This window comes from Bombus vancouverensis, chromosome 3 (genome assembly GCF_051014615.1).
Source record: "Bombus vancouverensis nearcticus chromosome 3, iyBomVanc1_principal, whole genome shotgun sequence".
Lineage (NCBI taxonomy): Eukaryota > Metazoa > Arthropoda > Insecta > Hymenoptera > Apidae > Bombus > Bombus vancouverensis.
Genome location: NC_134913.1, coordinates 6,473,665 through 6,487,486, shown reverse-complemented (window position 1 = coordinate 6,487,486; position 13,822 = coordinate 6,473,665). Strand labels below are relative to the sequence as shown.

Sequence of the window (13,822 nt, the reverse complement as noted above, 5' to 3'; positions counted from 1 at the left end):
TATGATAAACTATGACAGTTAGCCAGCTAAAGTAGAAATCAAAACGCATCTTGTTGTGTTTGGAAAATAATTTATAGCGGAAATTCGCAACGAAAATTTCAAAGACGTTTATTTAAAAGTAATGCCAGCGCTTGTGTTTGTTCGTTATATTTTGGTAGAATGACGATTCCTCGAAACGTGTACATTCCATTACTTTACATTATTTAACGGTGTTATCTTAGCACGGAAGTCAGAAGAGATCAGTAGCTCGAATCGTTTAGTATCCGGTGAGTCAGTATGCGACAAAGTCGAGGCGCGGTTGGGGCGATAATTAAAACGCTTTTACAAAACTGTAGGCAAACAGCGCTTAAGTGGCTGTCATTCGTTACCCCGTGGGCTGTGGCAAGTCGGTAAGTCGCTGAGCGAGCAATCAATCACCCGACATTCCCTTCCCCACCGACCCATTACATTTCTATTTTGAAAGCTGCTTATTAAGCGGGGCCGGTCGGAGAGACAGACAGGTTTCACGGTATAAAATATCGGGTTGCCGTGGTGGCAGGGACGGTTCCGTGTCGAGGTAGCTATGGTAGGCAAACTGGAAGGGGTGTGCAGAGTGAGGAGATGGAAGAGGAGAAGAGAGAGAGAGGGGGGATGGACGGCTGTAAAAGCGGTGAAATATCAAAGCCGGGATGGGAGCTGTCATCGTCGGGCCAACATCATGGGTGGCGTGTTGAATTAGAATGCCTTCCCACACCCCACACAGGGCCAAACCCCACCGCAATTCTCCCACCATAATCCTTCGACTAGAACTGGTGGGGACGACAAGAGAGGACAGGTTATACACCCTGGCTTGCCGAAGAAGGAGGGGAAGAGAGCGGATCGTGTCGCCAGGCGGCGTTGCGGTCGCATTCCACTTCGTGCACCGAACAGCTCCGTCGAGAGCTGCCACTATTTTCCTGGATTCCACTTGGTGTACATCGTTTGCGTTTAATCGTTTCATATCACGGAGAGATTGATCAACTAACGCATATACCGAAACTGTGCCCCGGAATATTTAAAACGTTTACGTTCATCAGTTTGTTCCTGTTTCGTGATTTGTGAAGATTTACTTGTAGTTTTGTGCAGTGATTGGCTTAATAAGTGTAAAACCAAATGGTTGTCCTCGAGGAAGGCGGTATGCTGACTACTGGACACAATCAATATCTACAACCGGATTATCTTTCTCCGCTTCCAACTACGGTTAGTATATGCTTCAAAAAAATATTGTTTTTGATAAACAATTTTTAAATTATTTAATTACGGATGCAGTGAAGGAAGTGGAGTACTATAGTTTTTACATTGTTCTATTTCTTTTTGTTATTTTGCATATAAATTAAAATTAACAACGTTATTTTTTATGGAAAATCGAATGAACTTCGTTTGAATATTCAAAAATCAGATGTTTCATTTGTTTGTCGTATACCGACGGTACACGATGTCCGACGGGTTGCTGTACACTCACTTATTCGACTTTTTCTTGTGTATTTCATAAAATAATAAATGTTTCACGATATTACGTTCACAGTTTTAGTATGTATTTATACAATATCAAACATCGATATTGATTTGTAACGAGTTGCACAACTTTATTTTACAGTTGGATGCGAAGAAGAGTCCTTTAGCTTTATTGGCCCAAACATGCAGTCAGATAGGTGCTGATTCTCCAACAAAGCCTTTGATTTCTCCGCTGGATAAAACGCCGAAGAGCATGAATACCGGTACAAACGCAAAATCTCCACCAGCTGCAAAGTTGGAACGGAGTAGTACACGCAGCAGCCCGTCGGACGGGAAATCCTTGGCTTTTAAGCCTTACGAAACTAATGTTGTTTCGAAAAAATCTACTGACGAAAGTAGACCTGCGTCGAAAGCAAGTGTTCACAGTGTTAGTGGTCAAGAGAGTGTAAGTGTGAGTGATACCAGTCACACAGAAAAAAAGTCATCGGGAAATCGTACGCCCGTCGGCCGAAAGTCAGCCTCTCCCGCGACTCAAGCGACAGCGACGGCAAGCACCACTCCATCCACTGATCGGAAGACACCGGCGGATCGGGACAAAACCGATGGATCGCCACGTAATAACAACAATGGTACTAGCCCGATCATTAGATCAGGCATGGAGATTCTTTCTGGCAGTCATACAAAGGAATCGAACTTGGGTGCATATAAGCCTAGTCTTCCGGGATTTTCTGGAAACCCACTCTGTTGCCCACCTGGATTGGCAGAAAATCCAGCGTTTAGACCACCGTTTGCTGGTGCATCTCCCTTTTCACATCATCACGCTGCAGCAGCAGCTCTTTTGGGTTATCCATCAAGTACTCCGACAGGTGGAAACCCTTATCTGAGTTACGCTCGTGTCAAGACTCCGGCCGGTGGGGAGGCCCTAGTACCGGTTTGTAAGGATCCTTATTGTACTGGTTGCCAATATAGTATGCACAGCGCGCAGCTAATGATGAGTACTGGAACTTGTCCGAGTGGATGTACACAATGTGATCATCAAAAGTACGGTTTGGCAATGGCATTGTCATCGTTTGGTCCTATGGCTCCACCGTCGCTTTCTTACCCGTCCACATTAACCGGTGGTAGACCATACGTTTGTAATTGGATCGCTGGCGATTCTTATTGTGGAAAGCGATTTACTACATCGGAAGAGCTTCTTCAGCATCTTCGTAGCCACACAAGTTTAACCGGTGGCGATCATGCGTCGTCTTCAGCCGCTTTACTCAGCAATCCACATCCGCATCCTTTGCTCTCGCCGTCGGCAGCTTTACATCGTGCGAGCGGCGGGTCTTACCCGACGCCTTCTCTGAGTCCGTTGAGCGCCAGATATCACCCATACGGAAAGCCACCGACGGGACCTCTTCCAGCCTCGCTCGCCGCATCACCTTATAGCGCTTTCAACGCATTAGGACCTTATTATTCTCCATACGCGATCTACGGCCAGCGAATTGGTGCTGCAGTACATCCTTAAACTGGTGCTCCGGTGTAAACATTTTCAGTGTACAGTCTACAATAGTGTAAAATAGGAAATTGTCAAAATGAGCTTTTGACAATCTGTTGTGTAAATAATTAAACGTGTATAATATAAATTTATTTAAAAAGATACCTATATATATATACAACATGTGTGTATAAATTCAAGAATACAATTAAAGTTTATAAAGATATCTTGTGACTTTAACGTTTCACCATCAAATCATTCTTTGCGGAAAACCTATATTAACGTACCTCCTAACGTTTGATCATTATGTAGGGAAGAACATGTACACTGTGGATAGACACCTTAGACATCTTCGAATCGATAGGAATGTTTCTATACGGCACATTACTGCGTAAAGTATTTCGATCTTTGTAACCAAGTTCAAAAACCTATGGATAAGTAGCAAAAACGCCGTGCGTAGCGAAATTTTCGAGTGCTAATTAATTTTCATGTTTAATGGGAAACATTCGCTTGTTTCTTAATTGTGTTTGAAGTTTAAAGTGATACAATTAGTCGTACGGAAACAGTGTTAGGTGTTGATGAAAATCGTAGACTTATGTAGCGATACCCACTAATCGCTTTCTTCTATGATAGTGACGATAGTCTGATGGCGTGAATCTTGAAACGGTCGTGCATGTTCTAATGTCCACAATGTAACTGTGATATTACGCTATTTTTTCGAAAAAATAATAGGTGATAACATTAATGATGGTATCTAAACTATATCTATAATGAAGTGTATCGTCTAACTTATTCGTATCGTTTGTATAAGTGACACATTGTAAAAGTGATGAAACTGAGAAAGAAATGTGCTTATTATTTCCTCTGAATTTCCGAATGCAGTTATTATAAACGGAATAATTAACAATACTTTACATTTATTCAGAAATACATTGGATTTTTATTCTTCGTTATGTAAAGTACTCTGATTGAACGAACATAATGTATGATAGACATTATTTGCACTGTAAATATCTCTTGTAAATATCGTTGAGTTTCCATACCGCTTTAATAAAAACAATGTTTGTGAAATCATTAAATTTGTCTTCTTATTAATACATTCTCCATACTCGTTGCGTATTTAATTCTTTTTCATTCGAATAAAACTTATTTTAATAGAAATTACTATTTATTATTTTTTACGTTTGTATAATAAAATAATTTTTATTATCATTTTGTTAGAAAAAATATTTTCGTATCTCATGTGACATACTTTGCAGTACTGAATCTTTTTTATTACTATTGATCTACATATTTTTCTGTTAAGTTACTAGCTCTGGTAGACCACAAATTAAAGATATTATGCTTTAATAATATAGTCCCCTGTGACTTAACGTCAAAAGTTTAGGTCATTTAAAATGAGCATATGTTGGAATAGTTTTGTAATCGTACCAATTGAATATATCAAAAGTATTAATGCGAGTACAAAATTAAAAACTGAAGAGAAATAGTAGGAAAAGTAGAAGACGACAAAGAAGAGGCAGAGGAGCCGCCGTATCTACGCTTCTGATGCGCACCACCAGGGTGCTCGTTGTTCATGTGCGCGCACGAACGGTGAGTCTCAATCCCCGGGGTACCCAGGAGAGTAAATTTATTTCTTTCATTACGGACGGAGCAGGTCGCGAGTTCTCGGATATCAGCGCTGCAAGGCGGGGCGCATAAATCTGCAGCGTAGTGTCGGAAGGAGGAAAAGGGGCAGGGTGTGGAAGTAGGGAGGAAAATGCGGAGAGGGGGTGGTGGAGTGGGTGGTTGAAGGTTTTTAGACCCATGCAGAGGGAGAGACTTGCTTTACCCTCTGCGAACGTCGTTTCTATCGCCAGGGTGCCACGACAGGCGGTGGCAGGCTCAGCTGGCTCAGCAAAGTGAAATATTTGGTGATTTTAAACGTCGGGATGAATAGTTTCCTCGTATTTCGCGTTCTCGACCCGTTTCATGGATTGGAATTCATGTTATTTCGGTATCATTATGTGCATCGTTGGGTCTCAATTAGTGGCTCGTCCATTCTAAGTAGAGTATTTATACGAACATGGATCGATTCACGTAATTTACCCCTTGTGATTGAATCTGCTAAGAAATATGCACTTCTTGGAAAATTAATATAAAAGCGGCTATGTAACTGTCGAAAATGTATAAATATATTGCATGTAAATAAAATATATATCGGATTTTCAATTATGACTGTGCAATAGCAATAAATAGAAGCTTAATTGTGGAATAATAGGACTATTCTTGTTTATGATGTAACAAGCAGCATTTCAGTTAAACTAGCTTAAATTTTCAAAAGAATGAATTAACAAATAAATGAAATAACAAACAAATATAAAATAATCATATATTTTGTTACACATATTTTATTTCTTTATTATCTGTAATAAGGTTGTTTTTCTTGAAGTAAAATTACAATTTGATATTTTCTGGGTCGTTAGTCTCAAATTTAAACTTCAGACATGGGACAAAAACTTACGAAAATCCCATATCTGCGCACTCAAATACTCCTAACTTCTTATCTATATTTTAAAAGGGTTTATTTTTTCTATGCTTTTCTTTGTTGTTGTCTTTTTCCCTTTTTTTGTTTGAGAATTTATTTTGAATCATCCTAATAGCGAACTTACCCCTTCTATTTGAAGAACGTATAAAAAGATATTGTTCTGCAATTTTGTTGATTGATCCTATAATATATTTTAACAACATTTATGTATTTAAATTTAGCAATAACTGTTCGTTATATTGCTTTTTGAACTTATTATTTTAGTATTGACACGTTATTTTAGTGTTTGTGCTAACATTGGAAAAAAATTAAATTTATTTCACGATAAGACTTGTCGAGTATGTACATCTCTGATTGTTTTCTTATACAATGATACGTTCTGGCTATATTGCTTCTTACAAATTAACTACGTTATTTGATAACATGTCTATTATCCTCCCTCCCTTGTTTCTTGAAGCCAAACAATAGACAATTTGTGTGATAGAAGTAATTCATATTTCACTGAATTTATTTATCCTTTAATTACTAAATAATTAGTACCTGCACTGCACGCTAGGCTCTATGTAATAATTCGTTAAAAATACATAGCTAGTACTTTAGTTAGTTTGCTTACTTATTTCATATAACGGTAAATCGCCATATTTTATGCCAGGCTATATATAATATTTCGTTACTGCTTTACAGCAGATAGATTTATTATATCTACAGGGTGGTCCATAAATCACTTTTCCATTTGAAAGTTGTATAACTTTTTTAATTGTATATTTTTATTTATTATTTATTTAAAAGTTATATAACTTTTAAATGGAATAGTAACTTATGAGCCTGTAATAAATCACCATATTTAAGAATAACCTATGCGGTTTCTTATGAAAAAGTTTAAAAATAATTTTAGTAATTTGGTAATATCTTTCAGTATCGGTATAAAATTAATTATGTTTCATTTTTTTTTCTTTGTTGAACATTTTGACAAAATACATATATACACGATATAGAGGTTATTTTAAATTATTTATCTATTGTCTATTTCAAGATAATATATAGTTTATTATGAAATGAAACGAGTAATAATAATTCGTGTTTGTTTGCATTTATTTAATCTTGAAATCTTCTTTGTTTGGCGTTGCCGTGTAAAATTGCATCGTCAATGAAAGTAATAGGGTAGTGCATGACGTGTTGTTTTTTATTACCCAGGCTAAATAATTTTGTAGCTTTGATGTATATTTCCTTTGAATGATTCGATAAGTCGTTGCAGTAATAATTATATTTTTCCCTTTTGCACAACCAGATTATAAATCTATTTCAGTTAGTTTCTTAAAAGTTAAACGTTGCGCTACAGATAGCAATTTATCATTATTTTGTAAGATATGTATAGCGTGTACATTATACCTAATGCGTATTCTCTTTTGCTTGGTGTCTTTTTGTTATTCTATCCAGATTTATCTTGATAATTGGGAAAAACGGGAACATGTACAACGAGACACAAATAAAGGTGACAAACGATTTATTACCCGTTATTTCTAGAACGTGAGTTTCTCTTTTGCTCGAACCATTATCAACCTCCTACTCGACTGGCTGCAAAAAAAAACTTTGAATTTTAATTACAGAGTATTGGGGGAATAGCTTTGAACACGGGAACTAAGTTCTTCGATATCCAACAACTTACATAGTATGTTACGTACATATATAGACTTTACGTTACCAGAAATTTACTGTAATTTTGGTTAAAGAATAAAAGTCCCTGGTGTCATCGGCTGAATCTTTTTGTCGTTGAGAACATATCCTCGAATGACGTCTATCAGCCATCCTGCCCAGTCTTACGAGTCACAGCAGACAATTTAGCACATCAATAACAGGCCGCAGATAAAAGCAGCCCATACATCGTGGCTGACGTATCGTTTGTAATAAAACACAAAGGGGGTCTAGCCGCCAGCGGCATCTGTGTACCGCGTTGTGCAGCCGTTCGTTCATTCTTGCTGTTATTAACAGGCCGTACATCGTGGATGTTTTCTACCTACCATCTCCCGCCGAGTCATACATCACCGTTGAATGCGCGACAGCAAAGAGCAACTATAATTCATCTATAAGCTACAGCCGATCCCCCTCGGCAGAAATTGTGGAAGACGAAATCGATAGGTCAAACGTCGCTGAAGGTTTTACGATGTTCGCACTTCTGTCATATAAAATTGAATTTTCGGATAACGCGATCAAGACACCGGATTATTGCTTTCCTATCGAATTTACTTCTTTTCCGACAGAGGATTTTTGACAAGCTATAATAAATCTCAACTTTTGATTACGTGACGACACAATGACTTATCGTTGATCGGGCACCTGATAACAGTAACGATACATTTTGCAAATAAATAAATTTTCGATTTCTCTTAAAATTCATAATCACATAAAAACCGCAGCAATTCTTGCGATTAATCTTATATAAGTTGATTTTCTAGTAATAACGCATAATCGTAGCTATAACTTATTGGAACAGATGCGATTGGAATAAATGGACGAAAGTAACGTTATTGTGTGAACATCGATCGCGATATCTGTGGACATTAAAGTAAAACTAACACTGTTATCGTTAGATATAATGCAGCATTACGTATAGCACAGGTATGTACCTCGTCGATTTTGTTTCTGCGGCGTCGCGTCGCGTCGTCTCCCGCAGCGTCATCGTGCCGGGGGCGCTGCACGGAAGAAGCAACAGCAGGACGGTGATGCATTATGCCTCCTTGTTACTTCCATTTACACCCAGCATGAGTGCCAGCCACTGTTTGCGTATGAGCGTATTTAATTTCGATGATGCGACCTACCTGCGGCTGCCCCTTTTCAAAGAATTTCTTCGATCGTCGTGTAGCGAATTAATTTTTGCTTGTCATAGAAGAAACTACGTGTATTTCTTAATAAACAGAGTGCGCGAAGATATAATCTTTAAGCGTACATATTAATAAAAGGAATGAAGTTTCAGACCTGTCCTGACGAAGCGAACTGTAATGTTCATGAAACGTCGGCATAAAGAGTAACGCACGATTAAAACGCAATCGAAACTCGAAAAACCATAAATATATCACCAAGGTGACCTCTTTTTCGATTTAACTCTTCAACATCGATGGAATGTTGAAAAGTAGCAAAGCATCTTTGCTGTCTGTTTATAGAAGTCGTCGACAAATAATGTAGAAATTAACAAAAATATGTCGCGTTGTAGACGTTGATTACGATAGATGTAATTGCACTAAATCGCAAAACAATTAACATTTTTGCTCAAAGAAAATGACTAGAGATTTCGTTTACGTGAAAATATATTTTAGTTTGTTGTTCCGGACAACATGTATAGATGTAGTCTTCGTTATAAGAAGTTTTATATCTTTGTAATTAATTTTGCTTATCGCAAAAGTTATTGCAAAAAAGATTATCATAGCATCTTGATGTAGCATCCACTTCAAAGCAAAGGTTAGACGGATACTACATTATTTTCATCGATCATGTAGAGTCAAGAAGACGACGTCCGTCTCATTGACGAAGAAGTATTGCTCCAAAAGGCACTTGGAAATATCTTTCAGTTTATTTTTCAAATATACATTAGAATCGATATTTTTAAGATATGATAAAATGGTAAATAGACTTTTCTTGCTCGAAACCTTGCAATAAGTACAATATACGCTGGATAGCTTGTACAGCAATGCATCCGCAATTTTGCAAATTATAACTGAAATATTCAAGTCATCTGTACATATTTAATTACGATATTTAATTACGTCTAATCTTTTACGTAGGAAATGTCAAAATAGGATTTGGAACTACTTTTCAAAAAACTGTTTGAAATGAAGCCAAAAGGTCCTTTATATTTCTTCAACGATCAATATCTCAAGACTTTTATGTTACTTATTACTGCTATCATCGCATTTTACACGTAAGATTGTACCTTCTCAAGCGTCTTCAAGAAAATCTCGATTAAAAATCATAATTACATTTGGTCTGGTATATCATTGTAATGATCGACTTACCAGAACATTGAAGATTATTATCGTATTATATTTGTTGATGACGTAGATGCAAGGCCAAGAACTGATTTTACTTTAGAAGTTTGGAACGTTTCTCGACGAAATTTTTACTCATCGATGATGAAACAGCTGAGGTTAGCAGAATTTCATCGCATAAAACTGGTAAGAATCAGAGTTCTTGGAATTACAATAGAACCCAGCAGAATCGACGTAATCTCGAAAATATGTTAAGAGTCGAACGATGGTTTACGATCCAATAAGATTTGCTTGATGAGAAGTTTTACAAGGATCAATCGGCGGAGATTAACTAAAAGTACAGATACCGATCTGGCCGTTTCATTGATCACATCGCCCGATTGCTGTCTCAGCGAAGAGTTGAACAGATTGATTCAGACTCAGATACTTAAGTGGCTGACATTTCCTCGAAGCAGTCGAGTAAAAGAAAAGACATATGCCTAGCTTTTTCGCTGCTATCATAGGGCAAATAGCGAAATCAGACGCGCGCAGAGGTGAAAAGTCGCAGAGGCAAGCAACGTTGAAAACAAAGGGAGTTTAGAGGAAAGAGAAAGGAAGGGATTGAGAAAAGTGGACGAAGAACCGAGGAGAGGGTTGAAGTGTGTGCCAAGCGGACACGAGGAAACGAGATGGTTAGGGGTAAAAGGAGAGCAGAGGGAGAGAGCAAACGCGACGGACCGGATGATGAATTAGCCGAGGTGACCTCTCGCGCGAAATCTCTCCTGCTAGCTCTCGCGGTAGGCAGCTCCCGTGATGTCGGCCCCGAGATGATGGATCGCTCCCCGTCACGGAGCCATTCATCACCTCCATCTATCAGCCACCCCTTCACCTTGCTTTAGAAAGCGAGCATTCGACGGCTATCTACTCGCTTCGGATAGTGATTAATGTTGATCGGAGCGTACCCTGTTATTCGACCTCACTTCCATCTCTATCTTGCTCTCTCTCTCTCCCTCTCTCTCTCTCCTTCTCCCTCTCCCTCTCCCTCTTTCTCCCTTTCTCACTCACTTCCACCGTTTCCCTCGCTCTCTTTCTTTTCTTCCTTCTCGTTATCCCCTCTATCTTCCTCTCTCTTCTTGAACGACGTACGTCCACACGTCTCTGGACGTTGACTTAGTATTGACTATGCGCGTTCATCTCCTCGATCGTTGGACAGCTCGTTGGAAACGGCGTAAAGGATGACCTCCGAGCTGCTTCGTCTGAAATACCGATCTCCCATGTTTCCCTTCGATTTTCCATACGAAGTGCACAATCCATCGCCGAGCTTTTGCTACATCTCCCTACAGCATTAGGCCATTCCTCGTATTTCGTAAGTTACTACGTCAGTACCAAATGTGTCCCAGTCGGTCGTCAACACCTTGAAATATACATATTTCGTTACAACAGTATCATTTATTTTATTTAATGATTGCATTTGATAGATTGTTCATCTTCATTACCGATCACCAAGAGTCAAAGCACGAAGGCTCTTGAGTGACTCCCATCGAACAGTTCCTTTGCTATGATATGTTGCGAAAAATATACAATCGGATAGAAATATTTTTATATACCCAAAGCGTCGCGAGTCAGAAGCACGCGGCGTCGTCGATGTGCGATCGTTGAAAATTCCAGGAGAAAGACACCAGGAAATCTTTACAAAAGTTTATGTGTACACGCGAATAACTAATTGTAGGGTCAGAGCTGATGTCGAGAATTTACATAAAACGACAGCGGCATAGCGATCAGCTGAGTCTACCGGCAGTGGCTAGGGAAGAGGCAACTATCGTTCCGCTGGAATGGCTGATAATGTTGCACAAGTCGTATATCGTAGTCTTCTTAATGGGATAGCATTAACCTTTTTTTCACGTGGCTTCTTCTGCCATGAACTTCGGTTTCGTTCGCGCCTCTTTCTCGCTTATTTAAAACCTGTAGGAATATAATGTATAATGATAATTGATCGATGCTTTTGGATTTTCATTTTATTTCATCGCTCAATGCCGCGTCACATTGTGCCGCATTGCGTCCGTGTGTCGTGTGTACAATTCGCGTGCTTATAGCGTTTCAATAAAGTACAGATTTTTTTATCTTTGACTGACTCGACTGCTTGTGACATAGCATCAACTTCGTGTTACAACATACCTCCGGCATGAAAGCGACTATTTTCTATATTAATAAACGGATCAAAATGAAACATTTTTTACGACATTTCTATCCAACGAAAGAACGTGTAGTACATTCAAAGTATCGAGTATGTTCCTGTTACACATGTATTTTTTACAAAGGTGTGTATTACTTTTTTCAGTAGTTTATTGCGATATCGATCAGTATTCACTAGCAAACGAAAAGTGTTATTTAAGGGCTGGCTGTAGGTATACCTATAGCACAAAGAATTTAAAAAAAGTTTCTTTAAAATTTTTTACTTTTTTTCAAGTATGTATAATATGTATTGAAAGGAACGGTTAGGAATTTGAAAAATAATGTGCGATGCTAAAAAATTCAGGCAATACGTAGAAGACTATGTAAAGATAGTCTTATTACTCTCGTGTAGATGTGTGTTTTGAAACAGTTGTATGCAATACAGAAATCGTTTAAATCGCTAAAATTTATGGATATACAATTTATAGTGTATTCGAGATATGTACTGAAAAATAAAGAGAGACTGTGAAAAATAGAATACATTTGATGCGTATAGTAAACAAAATAAGGTTGCGTCAGTTACGTTTATAGAAATGATCGTCTCTCAGTTCAAACTTGTTAATTACAGCGATTATTAACACTTCAATGCACCATTATGACATGAAATTAACGTGCACTTTCACCTTGGTTTAAAGTGACAATGAAATAATCGTGCGTTCAAGCGTATCGACGATGCAGATCCAATTAAACGGACGCATTAAATTAATTCGCCTGAAATTCAAGCGGAATGGCGTGCCATGAAAAATATTTTTATTACATTTTCCTTCGTTTGTGAAAGCGATCCTACCTCTCGAAATCAAATTAATTTCAGAGCCAATCACTGATCCTCTGTTAAAAGACATTTCACGTTACGATGTCGTGAGTCGTGGCATGGAACGCAGTTTCAAATGTGTTTGCCTGAGCCGCGTCTGCAGCCTATCTACCAGCATGCTACGCTTGTAATTACGTTAAATTATTGGATCGAGCATGAAGGAGCAAGTTATCTCTCAATCTAGTCGACTACAAAGGAGCCGACCGAGTAATTGTGATTGGTGTAACGGAGCGGACTGACAAGAGACGATACTCACATTTCATTATACATATATATGTCATACTTGCATTTATCTGTGAGCGAGCCATGTAGTTATTATATACGGCATTTATGCTTTTTTCTTTTGCTACTCCCGTCCACAAAGCGCGGCGTTCAGTCGACATTTCTCAACGACTGTTACCGATTTCGTGGTAACATGGTGTCGAGAGAAGAAAACGATATTTGATAGAACATTTTATTTCGATGATTTTCAGAAAATTATCACAATCAAGTACGAATTTTATTTCGCCGCTACTCGAATTGTTTCAGTTGTTTCTATAAACGAATACACGAGGAAAACGTTCGTATCGCAATCGCTGAATACAAGTACATATATTTAGTTATTGAAAAGTTGCGACATTTTGTACGCATCGTTAGATATTTTAATAAACTAATTGCTCTGTTTCGAGAGATTGACCCACGAAACAAAGGATGATGGATTTCTATGCTTTACATCACAATTCATTTGCCATACTTGGTTTGATTTCATCGAAACATGATACACGATATCCATTAATTACACTATTCCGCAGATCGGAATTACTATGAGTCAAGCGTCTTTGTTTCGCTTAAAGCACGGTATCGTAATTTCCAAGTAAAATGTTAGTGACAAAAGCCGTATAACGAGGCACTCGAGAAGAGGCAGGAAGTCGCAGACGCCAGGTTGGATGGGACATTGATGAGGAAACTTCGGTTGGTTATAGCCGGGGCTGGTGATAAGGAGCCAAGGAGTTCCTAAGTAAGAGGAGGTATAGCGGTGCTTGGCGAGGGGTTAAACCCGAGCTATCTCTTGCCTCGCGTTATCCTGCGAGCCCGTATATATCCGGCCCAGTCGAGGGTAGATATACCTTCGGATGGAAGGCGCCTTCGCGCTCCTTATCGCGTCGTTTTACAATCTAAATACAAGGAATCAGGAAGGATCAGCCGCAACCTCGTCTTAATGAACCGCAATGTCTTTGCCGGGCTTGTGCTCTCTAGACAACAAGCACCGCGTAACCTCTTGGGTCGATATTGCAAATAGAAATTAAAATCTACACCAAGAGACTTTTATTGAAATAAGAAAGTTTATTGCTGCTGGAATT

General features: G+C 38.6%; 1 protein-coding gene across 1 annotated transcript; it reads left to right on the top strand.

Annotated features, from left to right (window-relative positions):
- The first annotated feature begins 643 nt into the window (after positions 1–643).
- noc (zinc finger protein no ocelli) lies at positions 644–4,032 on the top strand. Its single transcript, XM_033349138.2, has 2 exons — positions 644–1,218; positions 1,616–4,032. Exons 1-2 carry the CDS (start codon positions 1,132–1,134, stop codon positions 2,981–2,983), a joined length of 1,455 nt encoding a protein of 484 aa, XP_033205029.1. The 5' UTR covers positions 644–1,131; the 3' UTR covers positions 2,984–4,032.
- The last annotated feature ends 9,790 nt before the right edge of the window (positions 4,033–13,822 follow it).